Source organism: Bacillus rossius, assembly GCF_032445375.1.
Source record: "Bacillus rossius redtenbacheri isolate Brsri chromosome 9 unlocalized genomic scaffold, Brsri_v3 Brsri_v3_scf9_2, whole genome shotgun sequence".
Taxonomy (NCBI): Eukaryota; Metazoa; Arthropoda; class Insecta; order Phasmatodea; family Bacillidae; genus Bacillus; species Bacillus rossius.
This window is the reverse complement of record NW_026962013.1, coordinates 3072405-3094044: the sequence shown is the minus strand read 5'-3', so window position 1 is coordinate 3094044 and position 21640 is coordinate 3072405. Positions and strand designations below refer to the sequence as shown.

The following is a 21640-nucleotide window of genomic DNA, read 5'->3' as shown; positions in this document are numbered from 1 at the left end:
GTGCGAATGGGATCTCCAAGGGCGGTGCCGAAACACGAATTCGCCTGAATTCCGAGAACTGCCCGCCGCTTCGCCAGCTCTCGCGCGGTGTAACAACCCTAAGTGCGCGATCGGTTGAGTTTATTTATGACTGGAACTACAGAAAGTAACCGTCAGAAGCGCTATCTGTAGCCTTTTAAGTTAACCTAAGAAACAGCTAGGGGGGTAACAGTGCTACCCAGCGACGTATTGTATACACTACTTCGAGAGCAAAGCAGCTGTACTCATTCCATGGAGTGTATAAGGAAATATGGTAGAATTCCGCCTCGTCCTTTGAACTTATGGCAGATTTCCGTTATGGTACTTTTCCGCCTTTTTTCGAAGAGGCCAGGCGGAATACTGTCATTATGGTAGGTTTCCGATATGGCAGTCTTCCGCGCCCCCTTGCAAGGAAGACATCTAGAAGGGAGGAACAGGGAGTAAGCAAGGACGCGGGAGAAGAAGCGACGGGAGATAATGAAGAGAGAAGACTGCGCTACTGGGATATCGAAGATGTATTGCAGCTTCCCTCTGGGGGGGTCCAGCCAGCTGCTGTTGCCGCGTATTTAACGACAAGAAAAAGAGGGGTTACGCTGATCCACCCAATTTCCCCTTGCTTAAGCTAACGAATAATAATTACCTTCGTGTTCATCTGCAATTAGGGTCGTAACTTGAACTGGACGCCTGCTCTACACCCAACTTGCATACAAATACCCACTCGCTCACGTGGTACCCTGTCGCGGGCACACCCATCAACCAACACCACACTAATCTAGACACTGTGACACCAATGCCCGAAGTAATTTTTAATACCCAAATATCTGTCAAATGCATTCAAAAACTGAATTTTTGTAAGTGTAAACAACTTAGCTCTCGGTATACGACATTTGATAGGAATAATTTAATAAAAATGGATCGGAAGTAGATGAACGGAAATGTGACAAAGTGTAGCAACATAAACCCGTATATAGTAATATGTTACATACCAAGCGTATTGGTGAGCCAAATGTAACTTTATGATAGTGAAACTACCCTGGAATATTATGTTCGCAGGCTTTCACGGCCATTGTCTGAAGTAGTGTCCTTAGCAAATAATTCACCAACGTAGGTAACTGCTCCCTGATGATGGTGACTGCAGTGTCGATCGAAACGTTGGTGAATTATTTGCCAAGGACACGGCTACAACCCAGAAGCCAAGCTACTTTTTACCCTGGAATATATTTGGTAAACTAAAATAGTCACATCTAAAAGTAAACTCAAGTTTTAAAATACCTAATAAAACTGACATTACAACTATGATAACACATATTCTCCTTCGAAATTCAGAATTGGCTCAATAGCACAGTGGTAGAGCGTCCAAGTTTCGTTTTATAAGTTTATTTGCAACATGAACAACATGATAAAACACGATTTTGCTCGTTTATACACTACTGGCGAGCACTGAAAGACTCGCCCTATGCTAATAGCTGAAAACGCGCATGTTTCCTGGGTTTGGAGGAGTAACAACGACTGAAGCATTTCGAGAACCCGTTTAATGACAAGGCGTATGTGTGCTTGGATCTACCCTTCGACCAAAACCATACGAGTAATCTCTGAGCCTCTATCTAGTCATTGGCTCGTTGACAAAATGCCGTTACGGGCGTTGTTGTGGTGTGTTGCATTGCAACCGCATTCATTCTATTGTTGTGTGTTTATTATCCAATCAGAGCCGTCCGAAGTTGATTAAATACTGTTTTGTCTAATCACAAAAGTGTTACTAATTCGTAAGATTTTAGATGTCTGAAAGTGTAACTAACTCCAAACGACCCTCTATTTTTACCAAAAAAGAAAAAAAGAAAGGAATTTGAATAATTTTCCCACCTCTAGCTATCAGTAATAGAAAAAAAAATACTGGAACACAATAAAGATTTCTCCAGAAGTGCAAAATTTTAAAACAGCCTACTTTCTGTAATTTAAATGAAACGAGTCGGCGATAGTGGATTCGTCGACACACTCGCACAGATAACCCCAGACAAAAAGAAAGGAACGAGATCTCACAGCCATTTCTTCCCGAGAGAAAGCGACTAAAAATAGGAGGCTCCCGCAGTTGAACTGCTGGCGGTCACGCGACGCGGTGTGGGGGGGGGGGGGGGGTAGGTAGGTGGAAGGTAGAGGCATGCCGACTGCAGAGCACGAACTATGCTAATACGCTCGCTCCAGTCACATCGTCTGGCTGTCACGTGATCAGCGTTCTTCTTCCCTCGTTTATATTGCCAGTAACTGCTTCCACTCTTGTGCGACTGCGCTCGTCACACACCGGCGAACACAAATACTTCCACGTCCGTGTACGTCTGGTAGACGTGACAGTTAAACCCCATATTGTAGCCGCCATAAATGCATCCCTTGCATTCTTCAGTAACGACAACAAAATGAACTAATTGACATGTCGTGTGAAACAAGAGGTGGAAAGATACAACTCGGTTACTTATAATAAACGTGGAGGGACAGTTTAGCACGGATGGGAGTCGTATAGTCCATGTAAGACCAGATGCAAAGAAAGACACGATGAGCTATGGCGACCTCTAGGCGACACTAGGCCTAACTGCCTGTGTGTACAGGGCACGTACGGCCGCAGATAGCGTCTTGCGGTCTGTGGACGACTTCCTCCACCCCCCCCCCCCCCCAAATCACCAAAGGATAGGCAGCTCAGACGACAGACACTTAGCACCGGACTCTGCAGAACACGAGCCTTTGAAGGAGGAGTGTGTGTATGTGTGTGTGCGTGACTGCGGAACGAACATTTTTGTGCTGTTAATTCTTACTGACATTTAAAAACACTGGAGATACCTTTTTTTTCTAATAGAACATTTTTTTTAACTCTCCATTGTAATATGCAGTCTAACGTGTTCTATCTTATTTACCTCAGCACATTGGTAGGGGCATGCATATTTCGCGAAAAAAATTCAGAGACCAGCTGAAAGTTGAAACACTGTGGCATCGTCTTATTTCTTGATTGGGTGAGATTCTTTCAGGTACGTGCATACTTTTGGCACACCAATCACAGTGATTCAGTACGGATTCAAACGCGTCCTGAGTGGCTCGGTCAAATAAGGCAACGACGTTTCTCGCAGACGGCCGCCAATCACACGGAAGAAACCGAGGGTGCGGTTATACCTTGTTGCAGTCTAATAGGCATCCTGATTTATTCGCGAATAATGCCTGCCCCTACACATTGGCAAAAAGTGTCCGAACAAAGGCACCGAAGCATTTTGTGGCTAATTCTATTTTATTTTGAAGTTACCCGTACACAGGAGGTTAATTCAGTTGTTGAAGGCGTCGGCTCCGACAGGTTTGCAGATTATTCCGACTTGGTTGGCATTCTTGAATTGTCACCTCATAGATCTGATCATTGTTGAGGGTATACTACGGGGTTTTTTAATTGCCAGAAATGCTTTAATATAATTTTTCTTTTATATCTACTTGGTTTGCATTCGGATGGCTGAGAGGGGCGCATCTTATGTTTCAGTTCTGTGGCATTAGCTTGATTCTATGGCTTCAGCATTTGTATCATGAATGTACTCTGTTCTTCTAAATATATTTTCATTTTTTCTCCTTTTTTTCCTTTTTTTTTATGTTCAGATCGTACATAAATTGTTTTTGTATTTCCAGATCTTGTATCATCATGTTCTCCGACAGACATCGTGCTTAACTGATCTTCTATCCTCTCTTCTTAACTTCTTGCTTGGGTTATCTTCTTTCCTTGCATCTTATACGTTTTTGCCTGCAAACATACCTACTCTACTTCTATTAACTTCTGTCAGCATTATGTTCCATATCATCTTTTTATTACAATTAACTTCTTCTCACATTATTATTTCTTCTTGCTCATTTCCTGTCTCTTTCAATGTGCATCGTCCAGTTATGTCTTTTTTTTCTCCGATCCCTTCTTCTTCTTGAAATTTTAGATTGTCCTAGTTATCGAATTCTTCCAATCTTCTTGTGCCGGCAGCAAGAAGACATTAATGAGTGTGACATTTACGCCTTAATTGTTTTTGGTCGTTATTGTCATAAACTTTGTACCTTTATGTGCTTACTTCCGACTTATCGCTGTCAGTTTCACAGTTGCGTGTTACTTGTTTTCAACAAATAAACTGTTATTTGTTGAACGAAATTGTGTAAATTCCTTGGAAAGTAATTATTTTTTGTGAGAGTTCACATGTCCTTCATTAGGCACCTTGCTTCTTCGATGCTAATGTTCTATTGCAGTTTTTCTATTAAATTAATTGGTAAATACTTGTACCAATCCCCGAGGTTGGTACATTCTCCCCATTGCTGCTGCCATGCTTGTGCTATCGGCCCGGACTGCAGGCTGGCTGGCAGGCCAGTGGTCGCGCACGAGAGTGGTGTCGAGGTGTCGGAGTTGGAGCCACGCGACCGCGGCGACTCCGAGGACTCGGCCGTCGTCATCCCTGCGTCCACGCGCGGGGAGCCGAGGCGGCGCCGCTGCCAGAGTTGCGTGTGGAAGCACGCTGACGATCCGGGTCGACACAGACAACTCCAACACAACACCGCACAGACAACGCCCAGGCGCAGACTGGCTGGCGCTCAGCGGGGGCCCTGGCAGACCTCGTGAGCCCACCACCCCCCGCTCCACGCAACCAGACACCAGCATCCCTCCACAGCCACCCGCTACCACAGACTGCACAATCATTTACACCCAAACACATCAGAAACGTACACACAGACACCAATGGGCGGCACCCCGCGGCCTAAGACTCTTTGCGAGCCCCCAGGATGGATGCCACAGACAGGCACAGACAGGCACAGACAGGCAGGCGGACCGGGCAGTGATGACTGTGTCAGTTCCGCGACGCACTGGTCGCTGACTGTGCTGTCCGCACTGGCAACTGATCTGAGCCACCAACAACTCGTCACAGGTTGGAGTCCGTTTTGGAGACAAGTTAAATGATACGTCGTGTCATCTATTACATGTATTCGTTCACCAAGAATTGATTTGATAACATCAACTGCACGTTGGTGTGCAATTATATAAAAAAATCAATTTTCAAAACGGAATTTTATTTTTGATTGGTATATTTTGAATAGTCAGTTTATTAAAATGTGTTTTACGTCACAATGTACGGGCAGAATGGCGTGAGGCAAATAGCAAACACGAGGTAATGGTATGCTGCGAATACTTAAGACCATTGTAATATTAAATATTTGGTGGTTTTATGAGGGGAGGGGGAAATTAAACACCAAACCTCCCCTCGTACAAGAGCATACATAACATAATTGAATTACCAAATGAGAGAAATGCACACAAAGTGTTAAGAAATTTAGTTACGAGATAACTTCACACCAAAGGATGCTGTTTACGACTTTTAATGTCTTGTTAAGTGATTGCCTGCGGTAATTACGTACCATTTTACGCCGACGAGAACACCTTACGTTACGTTGCCTTTTTTTCTGTCGTAAATAATCCCGCACGTGGATCCAGCACCTAGTTAACTGTCTTTCCGACAGACGATTACGAAGTAATGTCGTCGCGTAGTGGCAATGACGTTGTTGCTCCGTCAGGATGTACGAGCGTGAACTCACCACGTTTAGGTGTGTGTGTGTGTGTGTGTATGTGATATTCAATTTTTATTATATTTGAAAGATTTGAGCAATGGGAGTGCATGACTTGATGTAAGCTTTTGGACATACGCCATTGCTAAGCACTTTTTCTGTAGAAGAAAACTAAAAAATAGCCAAAAGACAAAAAACATAAATTAAGCAAACAATTGCTGTTGTCAACAGGATATAAACACCACATAATATTCCATAACAGGAATATGATCAACAAACAAAGAAAAACAAAGAATAATAGACTAAGAGAACGAAAAAAAAAACCACAAATGATGACAGCACAAAAATATTGAGAAAAAAATTCAGTAGAACGGTTGAAACGAGACAAAAACACGACAAAACGAAAAGACAAAACAAACACAATAGTTTTCCAAAACAGAAGATAACGAAAAAAAAAACCCACAAATGATGACAGCACAAAAATATTGAACCCAAAAAAATTCAGCACAACAGTTGAAACGAGAAAAAAACACGACAAAACGAAAAGTTGAAAGAAACACAATAGTTTTTCCAAAACAGAAACAAGCGACGCACATGGTACGAAAACACAGGTGCGACTCAATTCAATTTTCCGTAACAAACCTAGCAAGCATGCCTCTTACTGCCGTTATGCCCTCCCCTGCGTTTATCTCCGAGTCGAAGAGCGAGTGTAAGTGGGCTGTAAGTGTTGTGCTGAGATGACAAAAGAGAATTCTGAACACGTTCGTTGCATCCTGCAGCCGAGAAGTACTATCTCGGGACCATAAAAGTTCTTTAAACTCTCTTCTAAAAGTGAAACTTGGAAGTTTACAGTTGCAAGCAGTCATTTCTACCGTCGTAAAAGGTTCTTTTATAGCTTTTACTGCAACGCGAGTTGCTCTTGACAGGACATGCGCTCTCAACAATAATCTGTAATATGCGGGGCACTGAGGGATCTGACATCCCTTTACGAGGTATAGGATTACAATTCCTATACGTAAATGAAGACAGAAAAATTTCCACTGTCTGCTGCCTACCTGGTTAGGTCATTTTCTGATTACCTTAGTTTTTTTTGATGAAAATTATAAAATGCAGCGAAGTTTAAAAAAGTTTGTGATGTAATATACCTACAAGCAACCCCATTATCGCTTTTAATTGCGAATGTTAAAAAATCTAAAAAAAATTAGAAAAATCTAATTTTGTATTAAGTTGTATTGAAAATATGACACAAAATTGCCAAAAAAAGAAAAAGAAAAAATATGTTCATCCGATTGCTACCAAAATTCACAGGATCACCCGTTGGGCTAATCTGAAGATTGCCTGCAAATTTTTATCAAAATCGGTTTAGCAGTTTTGGAGTCAATAGGGAACATACTTACACAAATTGATTTTTATAAATATAGATGCTCAAAACTAAAAAGGGGGAAAACTAAAAACGGTAAAAAAAAATTGCTGAAAACCGTAAAAAAATATACCTACTAACTGAATCTTTCTCTCTATCGCTAATCATACATTGAAATAATTTTTATTTCAGGAATTACTCCATGGTATCTCTGCTATAATAGTTTAGCATAAAATTAAATTCAATAAAATTCATAAAATGTTTACCCCATTTATATGGCAAGTACCTCATAAAATATTTATATTAATAAATTACATTAATATCAAGTAACACTACAAACATATTATTAGAGTGAGCCAATAAATAAAGAATATTTGAAAACATGAAAGCGAAGTGTGTCTAATTTCTCCATGCAATGCACACACCCGTCTTCGCGTATTATTGTGTGCTGTGATTTGTCATACGCTCATAATATATATAATATTATAATGTATATAATATTATAATATATATGTATACATAATGCCCCAAAGGCACTAGTTACGTTGGTTTCACGCCATTGAAGCTCAGTTTGCTAATAACTAGGGCCATGAAAATATCGCTAAAAGATCCCGAGAGTAGCTGGAAGTTAAAACACTGTAGCATCGTCTGTGTTTCGTGATTGGGTGAGTTACTTTGAGGTGCATGTCGATTGTTACAACAACCAATCACACTAATTCAGTGTGGAAGCAAACTCGTCCTTAGTGGCTCGTGCAAACAAGGCAACGACTTTTCTCACAGGCGGCCGCCAATCACAAGGAAGAAACCGCTGTTGTGGGTATACCTTGTTGCAGTCTAGTAGGCGTTCAAATTTTTTCGCGAAAATTTCCTGCCCCTACTAATAACCTCCACCAAGGATGGCTTAGTTAAACTTTATAGTGAAGTGAGTCGTGTAGAAAGCAGTGGCCATTGAACAAATAAATTTTTATTCAGTAATTTAAGAATTATTACTTTCCTGGTAGGTAAAATTCGTCATTTAATTTATTTTGAGAGCTAAATATTATTTCTGACGAAAATACTGTTAAATGGCTGGAAAATGTATTTCTTTGAAAAGCCAATTACTTTATTTTGTTTGATTAAATAGTGTGGAGTGACAACTTAAGCTTCACATATCTCAGTCAAAAAAAAATTGTTCTTGTTAATAGGATAAACCAAGTGTGTAATCTTTGTAGCAACGTTGAAGGGTGGTTTTTTTTTGTAGCGCTAAATTATTTATTTGCGCTGTGGCGGTCTGATAAGCGACGGAGGCTACAGCACAGCACTGCGTCATCAAACAAACACAAAAAGAGAGTAACGCCCCTGTCGGACAACAAGCGCACTTTCAGCGGAATAAGTAGCGCGGAACGAAGAGGCAAAGCCGAATGTCAAAATATAAACGGAGCGGAAGCTAACTCATCAATATTGTTCTTCGCCACTTTCATTCCGGTCCCAGCTGTGTTTTCAAACTGCAACTTGGCTTGCGTAGTGGCAGACAATCCACACTTAGTACTATCATGACAGTTATGAGGACGAACCTGAAGTGTTTGGGTTTGTAAATCTTTCTTTTTATGAACTGAAAAAAGGTATCAAGGCGAAGTATGCTAAGTACAATTTATCCACAAAATTTCTCATTCCCTGTTCGGGTTACAAATATCTTAAGGGGGTGCCTTCCATTTCAGGTCAAGATCTTATATGTATTTACAGTAATTACAGATAAACTTGTAGACTATTTCAATGGTTTAACTTTCACGAAATTAAAAATAAATACAGCGCATACTTTTTGCATAATTAGCTGCCAAAGTTACATTTTTAACGTTTTTTGGGTTGTACAAATAAGGAGAATTTAATTTATTGCAGAACTGAAACTTTTTTATTTTTAACTGCAATGCCACTGGCTACTTCAAGAAATGGTTTGAATTTCTATCATAAAAACTCACTTCATGTTTCTTGGTTGTCAAAATCGTAACAAATTTGAGAATTTTGTAATACCACGTAAAATTAATTAATATTTTCTGAAAGAAATTCAAACCCTTTCTTGAAGTAGCCAGTGGCATTGCAGTTAAACCTAAAAATATTCAGTTCTGCAATAAATTAAATTCTCCTTATTTGAACAACCCAAAAACGTTAAAAATGTAACTTTGGCAGCTAATTATGCAAAAAGTATGCGCTGTATATATTTTTCATTTTGTGAAAGTTAAACAATTGAAAAAGTCTACAAATTGATCTGTGATTAATATAAATATAAAATCATGACCTGAAATGGGAGGCACCTCTTTAAAGCCACCCATTTGAACGGCGATATGTGAAACTGAGGAGGGTTTCCCACTACAGCCAGACACTGGGTCTTGATGGCTCGAAGTCTCGTTCACACGAGGCGCTGAAACGGGATATTACATAATCAAACTTGGCCATTCAAATTCATTTCGCGTACAAATTGCTTGTACCTATACTTAAAACAGCCTTTCACAAACGATATTTTAAAAACAAAATTAGTTGTGGTGATATCTAAACACTTAGTGTTAAGACTATTTAAATCAGACTCCAGCTTAATAAAACATTAAATTTATGTGTCGCTCTCATCCCTACAATTTCTGCGTTGTGACTAGTTGTAGGAAAATAATGTATACTACTCCAAACTGTGCATACTGATTAACGGGCTCAACGCTTACATAAAGTCACTTTATAGACAATAAGGCAGGCACAATTAAAAATTGGTTAAAATATTTACTTCAAGGTATATTTTGCTTCCCGTGCTAATACTGTTATTTTCTTTCACGTCACCGGGAATTTTCTAGCGCCGCCGCTCAGTCTCGTGCCGATTTATTATCAGACAACGATACTAAGCAACCCGCTGACGGTCACTAAGTTCTGGCGTTACGTCTTACGTCACTACGTAATTTTTCTTAACGTCTCTCGTCCCTCGGCGTCTGACTGATTCGTGCTAATGTCTGCGTCTTCCGCTTCCGTGTAAACCTCGCTTTGCTGAGTCTGATACGTTCGGGTGTATCGCTCACTTCTTTCTGCAGTATCTCTGGGTCGGTGACTTGTATATTCTCCTGCTACTGCGGCCCTACTGATACAGCTGGACCCCGGATGGTTGTGCCGTAATGCGTCACAACCCATCAGAACGTCTTTTTCGAAAAAATACCTGCATTGCAGAAATTGGTGTGGCTGGTTGCATAACTCCTCGGCGTTCCCCCGAAGTCACCACGCTGGTTGCCTATCCATCAGGGATGCATCTCGTTCGCCAGCAGGAGTCTGGTCTGTGTGCTGACCACGGCTGTGTTGCTGATCACGCCACAACATGTTTCATACAACTCAAGACCTGGTTGTTACCTGCACGCAGTGTGGATAATGAGAGAGAGAATACTCTAATGTGAGCTTTGAAGCGATACGTAAATTTCGCGAATTAATTATTTAATCTCAAGCTAGAATGCAAATATTCATACTCTCGCACTGTGTTCATGATTGGTCTGCAGTTCTTCGGACACGCCCCTCTGCGACCTTGAGCCAACGATGCTCAGCTATGAGAGAAGTAAGCGATTCAGGCAGTGCCAACTGGAGACAACAAAAAAAGATTCTCGCTAAGAAATCAGCCAGTTAGAAAAGAAACGTTGCTAGGGAAAACATGAGGCTTTTAATTTTAGCCTGACGCCAAACGCATTCGCAAATTTTCGGGTGTCTAGACATAAGTTAATCAGTTAATGAGACTGTTCAATCTACTCTAGATAACTTCGATAAGTGCAACGTACTTAGCCAGTAAGTAAGGCCACTTATAAAATAATTAAATTGTCTTTAAAATTTACTTTATAACGGCTTCATAATGCTATACAACAAAATAAAACACGGGACTTAGGACTTGGCATTTTTTGCTATAATCCTTATTTTGAAATATACTTTCATATTAATAAGAAAAAAAGTCATAGGTAAAGCAACTTTCAAAGCATGTTTACAGTTATCGTCTGGTATTAACATATTGGCATTAACATATGAAACCACTGATAATAAATCACTGATAGTTTCACACAAGTGGCAGCAGTTGAGGTAGCAGGCGCACTACTCCTCTATGTGGATTTCAACAAGTCTTCTCTTTCATAAAAACAAACGGAAATAGCATCGCGCGAAGATGCCATAAAAATACATTCTTTAGTTCTTCACCAATTGTGCGCTCCAAAGTTTACTCACAGCTTGAAAAACCTTTGTTAGGTATGCTGCAAAACTGAGATAATCGCGGGTCACATTCCAAAATGTTAACGAAATCCACTTACCTCTGTCAATTAAAAAAAATGTCCGTGCAACACTGTGGCGTTCGTATATTGCTTCTGGTGCGGCCAGAACACATTTTGTGCGTTTTTTTATAATAAGTATCGCACGCAAGTGCGTACCAGAACTCTAAAAGAAAAAAAAGGCTGTGACAGCGATGTGTAAATATTGTCACACTTTGGTATGTGTTTGAAAAATAAATAACGTTATGCATTTAACAACTGGACTTCGCTTATTTCATATTATCTTCACCTTAACAGTTGATAATTTGTAGTAAAAACAAAAGGAAAAAAAATATGTTTATATTTATGTACGCGCGTTAGAAGTTATACTTAATTTTGATTTAAGACACTGAACTATTATGAAATTTACTGTAACAAAAATTAAATAAATAAGCAGTCAGTATTCGATATTAATATAAACACGTGTATAAAAATATTACAGCAATACGATAAACAAATAATTCTTAAAGGACAATTTGTATAATTCAGTAATCTGGAATTAAAAAAAAAAAATTCGTTTCTACTGAAGAGTATTGTACCGCGCTCCCTTATATTATAAACCGCGCACCATAAACACTGCGCTACGAAGCATGCAAGGAAATCATGAATTATAATTGTAACAATGAAAGCATCCTTATGTTTTTTTTTTAACTTGAAATTACTCTTTACTATGACTAGTTTATTTTGCCAAATTTAATCTAGGATAGTTTCACTATCAGTAAGTTTCATTTGACACAACAATACGTTTGGTATGTCCCCTAATTTTTTTTTAGGAAAGTGGCTATATATGGGTTTATGTTCATACACGTGTGTCCGCCATCTTCCTGTGAAAATTACGTTGTGGTGCGCGCGCATCGTAAAAATACACTCTGGTCATTTGTTCCATAACGCGCCTAAGGACGTATAACTAGAGACGAAAAATTCGCGGATTCATTTCGTAAGAGGATGAAATTCAAACATGTGTACAATTCTGCTGGTTCTGCTATATTGGCTCGCAGTTTAACTGGAGCTCTCTGGGCCAATGAGAGACTATCGACCAAAGAAGCGTCGAATAACAAGCTACCCAGTGGTGACGACTCACAATTTAGTACCCAATGAACACGCGTGTTTACTTGAGAAATGCAGAGGATAATTGAGGCTATCCTAGAGGTCATTGTATCCGCGAATTATTCCGGTCCCTACGTATAACTTCAAAAATTTTTATATTTTAATAAATCAACCGGAATTTTCACGTTATCGAAGGAAATAAACTATATCATTCACACTGGAACCAGAGCAGAGTCACTATGGTTGCGCTGTGGTTGGGCGTGCTAGCCGCTGGCTCACGCTGTGTTAACGGTTCCGATTGCAACGTCACCGGTATGCATGATGTGCCTCGTTTTCCGATCAGCTATTTCTCGAGAACAACTGACAGTTGCGTTCGCTGCTCTACAGGGTGGACCGCTATTGGGAAGGACTTGCCTCTCGCGAAGAGACTTCGAAACCGGCGACCCGAAGCTCAAGTCCTCTTCTCGCATAACTTTTGATCACGTGTTCTTGCTATTGCGTTTCTGCGGTTATTCCCGACTTCTGCTGCTTCTTAAATCCCACTGCTTTTATAGTCTTCAGAGACGGTGCTCTTAATACTCGAAGTAGCTTAGCTTCTAGGTTGTAGCCGTGTCCTCGATGAATAATTCACCGACGTTTCGGTCCACATTGAAGTCGCCATCATCAGGGAGCAGTTACCTACCGATGATGGCGACTGCAATTTCAACCGAAACGTCGGTGAATCATTCGCCAAGGACGCGGCTACAACCCAGAAGCCAAGCTACTTCAGACAATGGCCGTGAAAGCCTGCGAACATTATTAACTCCTAATACTCGACCTCGATTTCATCTCTAAAACAAAACATTCAACATCAAATTGACTGATTGCTAGAGACCTGCAAAATTCGCGGTTTCGATGGCATTCAGGATAGACTGCACATACCCCTGTACACTCGGGAAATAACGCAAGTTCATAGGCTGCCGACTTGTAAGTCGTCTCAGTTGGTTTGTCTGTGATACGATCCTTCTTTGGTTGAGGGTTTATAACTGGTTGTGATTCGTCCAGATGAACAGTAAGCCAATAGCAAAATTATCTAAGAGGTAGACTATAGGTATGTGTTTGAATTCTAGCCTATCACTATTGACCGGAAAAATTTGCGAATTCATTTCGCGATAGGCTAAAATACTAATAGTTATATTACCGAATGAATCCGCGAATTTTGCAGGTCTCTACTGATTGCTAGTGACCGGAAAATTTCGCGGGTTCAATGACCTGCAGGATGAACTCCATAGTTCTACGTACACTCGGTCAAATGCCACCCACTCATTGGGCTGCTGTCTTGTGAGACGTCTCAACGTAGCAGCCTGTGATTCGATGAGGCTTTGTTTGGGTGTTTATCATTGGCCCAGAGTCATCCAGGTGAGTTGTGAGCCAATGGCAAAGGCAGCACTGAGGTATAAACATTTTTATTTTAGCCTATCTCTACTGATTGCGCACCGACTCACGTCTAGGGACCGGAAAAATTCGAGTTTTCAGTGACCTCTAGGATAGCCTCCATGACCCTCTATGTACTTGTGCAGATTTCACCTGCTGATTGGCTACTGACTTGTGACACCTGTTGACTGGAATGCTTGTGATTCGCTGTTTCCTTGTCGAGTGTTTTTCATTGGACCATAGTCCTTCAGATAAACTGTGTCCCAATCACTGAAGCAGCATGAAAGGCAAATGTATTTGGATTCTAGCCTATCGCGAAATGAACCCGCGAATTTTTCAGGTCTCTACTCACGTCTCCGTGCAAGCTCACTGCCAATCATCGAGCGGAACGAGACTGTGACAGTGATCCTGCTGGAGTGAGGCCGGTTTGGCAACCCTGCAGGCGGACAGCAGCGCCGCGAATAAAATGTATCACACGACACAATGGTATTAGGAAACGCTCGAACACTGCGAATCATAACTACCGGCGTTCCAGTTTGCAAAACGCAAGGTTAGCAAATAGCTCCACCGAGGATAGACTCTAATAGTATCGAAGCAGGTTGTGAACGAGGCGTTGGAGAAAACGCGAACGCGAGTAAAATGGGTCTAAGGGACCGAGGGTAGAGAGCTTTCTTCTACCTCCTTGACCGTAGTTATATTCGACCAGCCCTCACCGGCTGTGAAGAAACTAACCCCCAGCAGCGACAGAGTTACCGAAATCACGTCAAACACTCAATAAAATTAACCTTTTAATTAATATTTTTTTATTGTTTTACATTAAGTGGTAAAGTTAAGGCATTCCACCTTAGCTTACATTTACTAATGTGTAATGAGGTACATGCAATATAAGCTCAATAAACACTATAGCCAAGAAAGACGAAAAGTACTTACAAACACAACAAAATAAAAACTAAATTAAAAAAGTCACTAGCAAATATAAAATATCAACAAACATGTGCACATAGATAGACATGATTTACCTAAAGTATAAGATATTCAAAATTAATATTTACAAGTTTCTTTTAATTTATCTAATGCTATGGTTTTAACAATTTTAAAATATTTTACGATATAATTATATTTAAATAAAAAAAACCAAAACATAAACAATTTTAATACTAATAAAATTTCATATAATAAAGCTTAAGTATGCACACACAAACTAACATTGCTGACACCACAGGAAAATCTGAATATTTTAATCATGTTTACTTAAAAACTGAAAAGGAATTTAAAAATCTGATTGAATTGGGCAGCAAAAAAAAATGAGGGTGCAGTATAGGACTGTGAATCTAGCCTGAAAAACCAAAAAATCCAGGTCCATGCCCATAACTAGAGACCTGAAAAATTCGCGGATTCATTTCGCGATAGGCTAGAATCCAAACTTACATTTGCCTTTCTTGCTGCTTCAGTGATTGGGCCAAAGCTTATCTGAATGACTTTGGACCAATGAAAAACGCTCGACAAAAGAAACAGCGAATCACAAGCATTCCAGTCAACAGGTGTCACGAGTCAGTAGCCAATCAGCAGGTTAAATCTGCACAAGTACATAGAGGATCATGGAGTCTATCCTAGAGGTCACTGAAAACGCGAATTTATTCCGGTCCCTAAAGTTGCAAATATGGGTAAAGTGTAGTAGAACTAGAGACCGGAAAAATTCGTGGATTCATTTCGCGATAGGCTGAAATTCAAACATGTGTACAATTCTGCTGGTTCTGCTATTGGCTCGCAGTGTAACTGGAGCTCTCTGGGCCAATGAGAGACCATCGACCAAAGAAGCGTCGAATCACAAGCTACCCAGTGGAGACGACTCACAATTTAGCAACCAATGAACACGCGTGTTTACTTGAGATGTGCAGAGGCTAATGGAGGCTATCCTAGAGGTCATTGAATCCGCCAACTTTTTCCGGTCCGTAATCATCCGACACGGCCTACACCCAGAAGCCAAGAAGATGTGAATAAAGACGGTCTCTAGGAATAATGTTTCGGACGTTGACGAGCCAGGTAGCGCCACAGTCGCACTGCAGTCTGAACGTGGGACGGACTATAGCAGCGGTCGTCTCTCTCGCGCGGCCTATCAGCTTCGCCCGCTGCACGCGCGCGTGACGTCACCGCCAGTGAGCACACGACCCAGAATACACCTGGACCAGCCACAGATGGCGGGAAACACAGGCTCGGTGATCCGCGCTGTTGCGAACTTCACACTTCAATTACTGAACAATGCTGGATACTCGTACGTTTACGGCCAGCTTCGTCAAATTACGTACACTTGAGTTCACTTACTTAGAACAAAATACAAATAAATATATATATATTTGGTATATTAAAAAAAAATCAGAAACTTAGTACGTATACATAGGGGCAGGCATTTTTCGCGAAAAACTCTGAACGCCTATTAGACTGCAACAATGTATATCCATATCAGCTGTTTTTCCTTGTGATTGGTGGCTTTCTGCGAGAGAATTCGTTGCCTTATTTGGCCGAGCCACTCAGGACGCGTTTGCTTCCGAACTGAATTACCGTGATTGGCATTGTGACAATCGACATGTACCTGAAATAAACTCACCCAATCACGAAACAAAGACGATGCTACAGTTTTTTAACTTCCAGCTTGTCACGGAATTTTTGCGCGAAATATGCATGCCCCTATACGTATACAGCAAGAACACTCTTATTTTGTCCACGTGTGTCTTTACCATTGTTAAAAAAAAAAAAAAAACGAAACATGCAACTCGGAATTCGAAATGCGGCATAGTTTCTATGAAGATTAAGTTATTTGAAATTACGAAGAGCTTTTCTCTTCTTTCAGTTAAATTCTTTGTTAAAAAGTACGTAAATTTACTGTAATTTCTAACAGTGTACCGCGATAGTCTTACAAATAGAAATAACAGTAAATGTACTGACTTTTCAAAGAAATTTTCACAATAATAGAAACGAAGAGTTATTCTCATTTCAGATAACTCGGTCTTCCTATAAACAAAATCGAGTTATATTTTTCGCTATCAAAAAAGTAACACTATATTTTTTTTTTGTAATTGGAATTGAAATATCCATGTAAACTTTCAGATACCTGTAAAGTAAAGTTGTGTATTTACAGGAAAACAACTTTATCACTACAAAATAGTGTTCGCAGTAATGCTGGATTCTGAATTCTTACCCGGGAATTTATGTTTTATGTTTGTCCCAGTACCTCCAACAGTTAAAGTTATATGTTTACCGTTCCCTAAAATGCTTTGCAGTATTAGTTGCGCACATTAATAAGAATCATAAAATAAATAGATCCTAATTATTGCCATAAATTAAAATATTAAATTATGCGCTAATTATCGAAACAAATAATTAGTATTATCTCGAAAAACGTAGGTTCGTATGTGCAAAAATAACCATAGCATGTGTTTTACAAATCTATTACAAACTATTTATGGGTAACTAGTTTCCACTGGAAGCTTTTGTAAAAGTACACAACTTTTTTTGTGTGTAACCACACACGTGGAAAAAATAATTGTGTTCTTGCAATAATCTTCTGTTTTTGATGTTTTGCTTGTAAGCCAGGATTAGGCCTATTCTTGTGGATTCATTTTTGAATAAGTGAACTTAGTAACCGTAAATCTACAAAGATCCCTGGACAATTTGTAAACAACGTGCTTTGTTCATGTAAGGAAAATTTTTTTTTGCAAATAACTTGTCTCCAATTCGACAGTTATCGATATATCGATAGTAGTACCAATCGAGTGCGTTTTCATCGGCCACTGTTGTTATGCAAAAAGGTTTCGCAACAATTTCTTGTTCGTAATTACATGTGTTGCTTTGCAAGCTACAACTGCGTATTAGGTAACATTGGTTAAATTTTTGAGAAACGTCAAAAATTATAATAGTTTTATGTCACAGACTATATCTCCCAGCCAAAGAACACCAGGATATAAGAAGACAAACGTTGGTTCCGCACTTATTTTCGTGAATAATGGCTCGTTACAACCAACAAAAATTTCGTTTGAAAACGAGCCACTGCAAAAATTGTGTTCCGGCAAAATATATATTTTTTGTTTGAAATGTAAGTCTGCAGTACAAGCAAATTTGCATTGTCATAAAAAATAGTGAAACAACATACTTTCTTAACGTCAAAGAGAGCTGCAATTGCTATAAAGAAAGTATTGCGTTAGAAGCACAATTATCGTAAACTCACAAAAATTCTAGAGATAAAATAAACCAAACAAAAAAAGGCAGTAATTTTTTTTAGAAATAATTTAGTTATTCTGTAAAAACTATCGTTGATTTCATCAAATGAAAAAATAATTGAATTATTCATTTTTAAAAACAAAAAGTGATTTACAGTCTGCTAAACCCCGAAGAGTAATGTGTAGAGACCGGAAAAATTCGCGGATTCATTTCGTGATAGGCTGAAATTCAAACATGTGTATAATTCTGCTAGTTCTGGATCCTATTGGCTCGCGGTTAAAATGGAGCTCTCTGGGCCAATGAGAGACCATCGACCAAAGAAGCGTCGAATCACAAGCTACCCAGTGGAGACGACTCACAATTTAGAAACCAATGAACACGCGTGTTTTCTTGAGAAGTGAAGAGGATAATGGAGGCTATCCTAGAGGTAATTGAATCCGCGAAATTTCCCGTTCCCTAGAATGTGGTATTGTTCTATGCTAGGAGCGCTTTTTTCTATTGCACATGCCAGACTTAGTCACTTCTAAGGAGCAGAGTGTGGTACCGGGTGCCTATTCAGCGAAATGTTCTCCAGCTACGAACTAAGTATAGCATTCGATTGCTGCCGTACCGAATCATAGTAGAGTAGATCGGAAATAATAAAAACTATGCCATGTTCCAGACTGGCTGCGAGTTCCTTTGAAAGGTCCCATGTGTAAGGACCCTAAATAATTGTAGAAATATTTAAATAGCAAGTATACGCCGAAATAATTGGTACGCAAGTTACTTTGTTTGCTGGATCCTTACCTACTATGTGGGAATCTTTTAATTACTTGACTTGGCCACTATGAATTCAGTAACTAAAACGTAGAATCGACTCAAATGCCACTTTAATTTTTTTTTTTTAAGAATTACACACGTTTCGGTGAAAAAAAAATCATCGTTTATGAAAAATCAGCATTTGTAAATAATACTACAGTTTAATAGTTTCAAGTTGCAGTTTTGTGATGTCTTTCGACACGCGTGTTATGTTTAAGCATCGCAGTTTTCTTGCGTGTACCGCGAAGTTTTTAAACCAAATCTAACTTGTACACTGTTAGAAATTACAGAAAATTTACGGACGTTTCAACGGCAGAATCAACATCAAACAAACTAAGAGTTCTTCGCAATTTGTAGAAACTACGCCGTAAATTTGATTTCCGAGTTGGATGTCACGTTCTAAACAAAAGTAAACACACACGTGTGGGGGGGGGGGGGGGGAAAGAAGCGTGTTCTTAATTTTTTTTAAAGGTTAGTTAGTATACCAAGAATGTTCTCTTGGAGTATTTTGGACTCATGCTCAAAGAAAGATAACTCAAGTGTCCGTAAATTGACGAAGATAGGCGTGAATTTACGAAAATCCCTATATATTTTGTAGGTGACCGGAAAAATTCGCGGATTCAATTACCTCTAGGATAGCCTCCATTATCCTCTGCACATCTCAAGTAAACACGCGTGTTCATTGGGTACTAAATTGTGAGTCGTCTCCACTGGGTAGCTTGTGATTACGACGCTTCTTTGGTCGATAATCTCTAGAGACCGGAAAAATTCGCGTACCCATTTCGTGATAGGCTAAAAAATTCTGCTGGTTCTGCTATTGGCTAGCAGTTTAACTGGAGCTCTCTGGGCCAATGAGAGACTATCGACCAAAGAAGCGTCGAATCACAAGCCACCTAGTGCAGACGCCTCACAATTTAGTACCCAATGAACACGCGTGTTTACTTGAGAAGTGCAGAGGATAATGGAGGCTATCCTAGAGGTCATTGAATCCGCGAATTTTTCCGGTCCCTAATAATCTCACATTGGCACAGAGAGCTCCAGTTAAACCGCGAGCCAATAGCAGAACCAGCAAGAATTATACACATGTTTGAATTTCAGCCCACCACGAAATGAATCCGCGAATTTTTCCGGTCTCTTAATGATTTTGTAACCGGCGTTCTTCGTAAGTTGAAGGTGGACATTTTTAACAGCGTGGTGTTGGTCCGGCGGGCAGCGAGCTCGCGCTGCGTGGGACAGCGAGGCTGCGGGTCTGTGGGGCTTCCCTGGACCAGCTCCCTCCACCCAGCTCCCTCCCCCAGCTCCCTCCCCCAGCTCCCTCCCCCAGCTCCCTCCCCCAGGTCCCTCCCCCAGGTCCCTCCCCCAGGTCCCCGACAGCCTCCACGTGCCTCGGCGCTGGTCGGCTCTCCGGGGGAATCGCAAGTCATCCAGGTCTCTCCGTCGCGGGAAGCCCCCGACGTGAGAACGTCACGCCGCTGGCTGCCAGACATCTGGGCGCGATTCGCGCCGGCAACACTGCACGTGACCGCCGCGGCGGGGGCTGCTCTGGACTGCGCACCTCTTCCCCCGGAGGCGACGTGAGCGTCTGTCCGCTGACGCACCTTCGTCGCCCCGGGCACAGGCAACCGTCCCGGAGCAATGGCAGGCAAGAGATCCCACAAGGAATTACCAGAGACCTGAATAAATTCGCGGATTCATTTCGTGATAGGCTGAAATTCAAACATGTGTACAATTCTTGCTGGTTCTGCTATTGGCTCGCAGTTTAACTGGAGCTCTCTGGGCCAATGAGAGACTATTGACCAAAGAAGCGTCGTAATCACAAGCTACCCAGTGGAGACGCCTCACAATGAAGTACCCAATGAACACGCGTGTTTACTTGAGATGTGCAGAGGATAATGGAGGCTATCCTAGAGGTCATTGAATCCGCGAATTTTTCCAGTCCCTAGGAATGACCAGAGACCTGAAAAATTCGCGGATTCATTTCGTGTTATGCTAAAAATTCAAATAATTATACCTTAGCGGTGCTTCTGGCATTGGTTCACTGTTAATCTGGAGGACTGACGGGCCAATCAGAGATCCTCACTCGTAGAAGTGCCGAATCACAGGCCACCCAGTTAGAGACGACTCACAAGTCAGCAGCCAATGAACAGTTGGCATCTGCCCGAGTGTGTAGAGGATATTGGAGTCCATCCTGGAGGTCATTGAACCCGCGAATTTTTCCGGTCCCTTGGAATGACTGCAGTGTTTTTTAACATCAGCCGTCGTGTGCATTTCATGCATGGATGCAAAATGGACAAAGACAAACTTATAATCTGACAAAGCTATATTTCTGGCTGCAGGCATACGGCGGCTAAAACCGAATGGATAAGTTGTTTCCGGTTGAGGCAAAAGAATGGTACACACCATTCTAAAAATTGGCGTATGGTACAACTGAGGCCAATCTTCCAGATGCCAGCAAAACACCGGTTGATAGAGACCGGAACAATTTGCGGATTCATTTTGTGACATGCTACAATTCAAATAATTATACCTTAGTGGTGCTTCTGCCATTGGTTCATTGATAATCTGGAGTAATGAGGGCCAATTAGAGACCCTCACTCGTAGAAGTGTCAAATAAAGGGCTGCCCAGTCGAGACGACTCACAAGTCAGCAGCCAATGAACAGTTGGCATTTGCCCGAGTGTGTAGAGAATAGTGGAGTCTATCCTGGAGGTCATTGAACCCGCGAATTTTTCCAGTCTCTACCGGTTGACATCTGGACGGACAGACAAAGTAGTGCTCCTGGCACACCCTGACGGGTTCAGTCCCAGAAGGAGGGGATGGCGAGGCTCGGCCGGACTTCGGCCCGAAACAACTTGTCGGCTGACGATGACACACCAAGTGCCAGGACAACTGCGGCGACCGTCGAGAACTGTCGAAACTGAGCCAGACACTACACCTCATCCCCTCCGATGAACGGC

The 21640-nt window shown here is 41.0% G+C and overlaps 1 protein-coding gene across 1 annotated transcript; it reads left to right on the top strand.

Annotated features, from left to right (window-relative positions):
* The first annotated feature begins 402 nt into the window (after window positions 1-402).
* On the top strand, window positions 403-20262 carry LOC134543227 (uncharacterized). Its single transcript, XM_063388129.1, has 3 exons — window positions 403-458; window positions 4378-4508; window positions 19898-20262. The coding sequence occupies exons 1-3, from the start codon at window positions 403-405 to the stop codon at window positions 20260-20262; spliced, it is 552 nt and encodes a 183-aa protein (XP_063244199.1).
* The last annotated feature ends 1378 nt before the right edge of the window (window positions 20263-21640 follow it).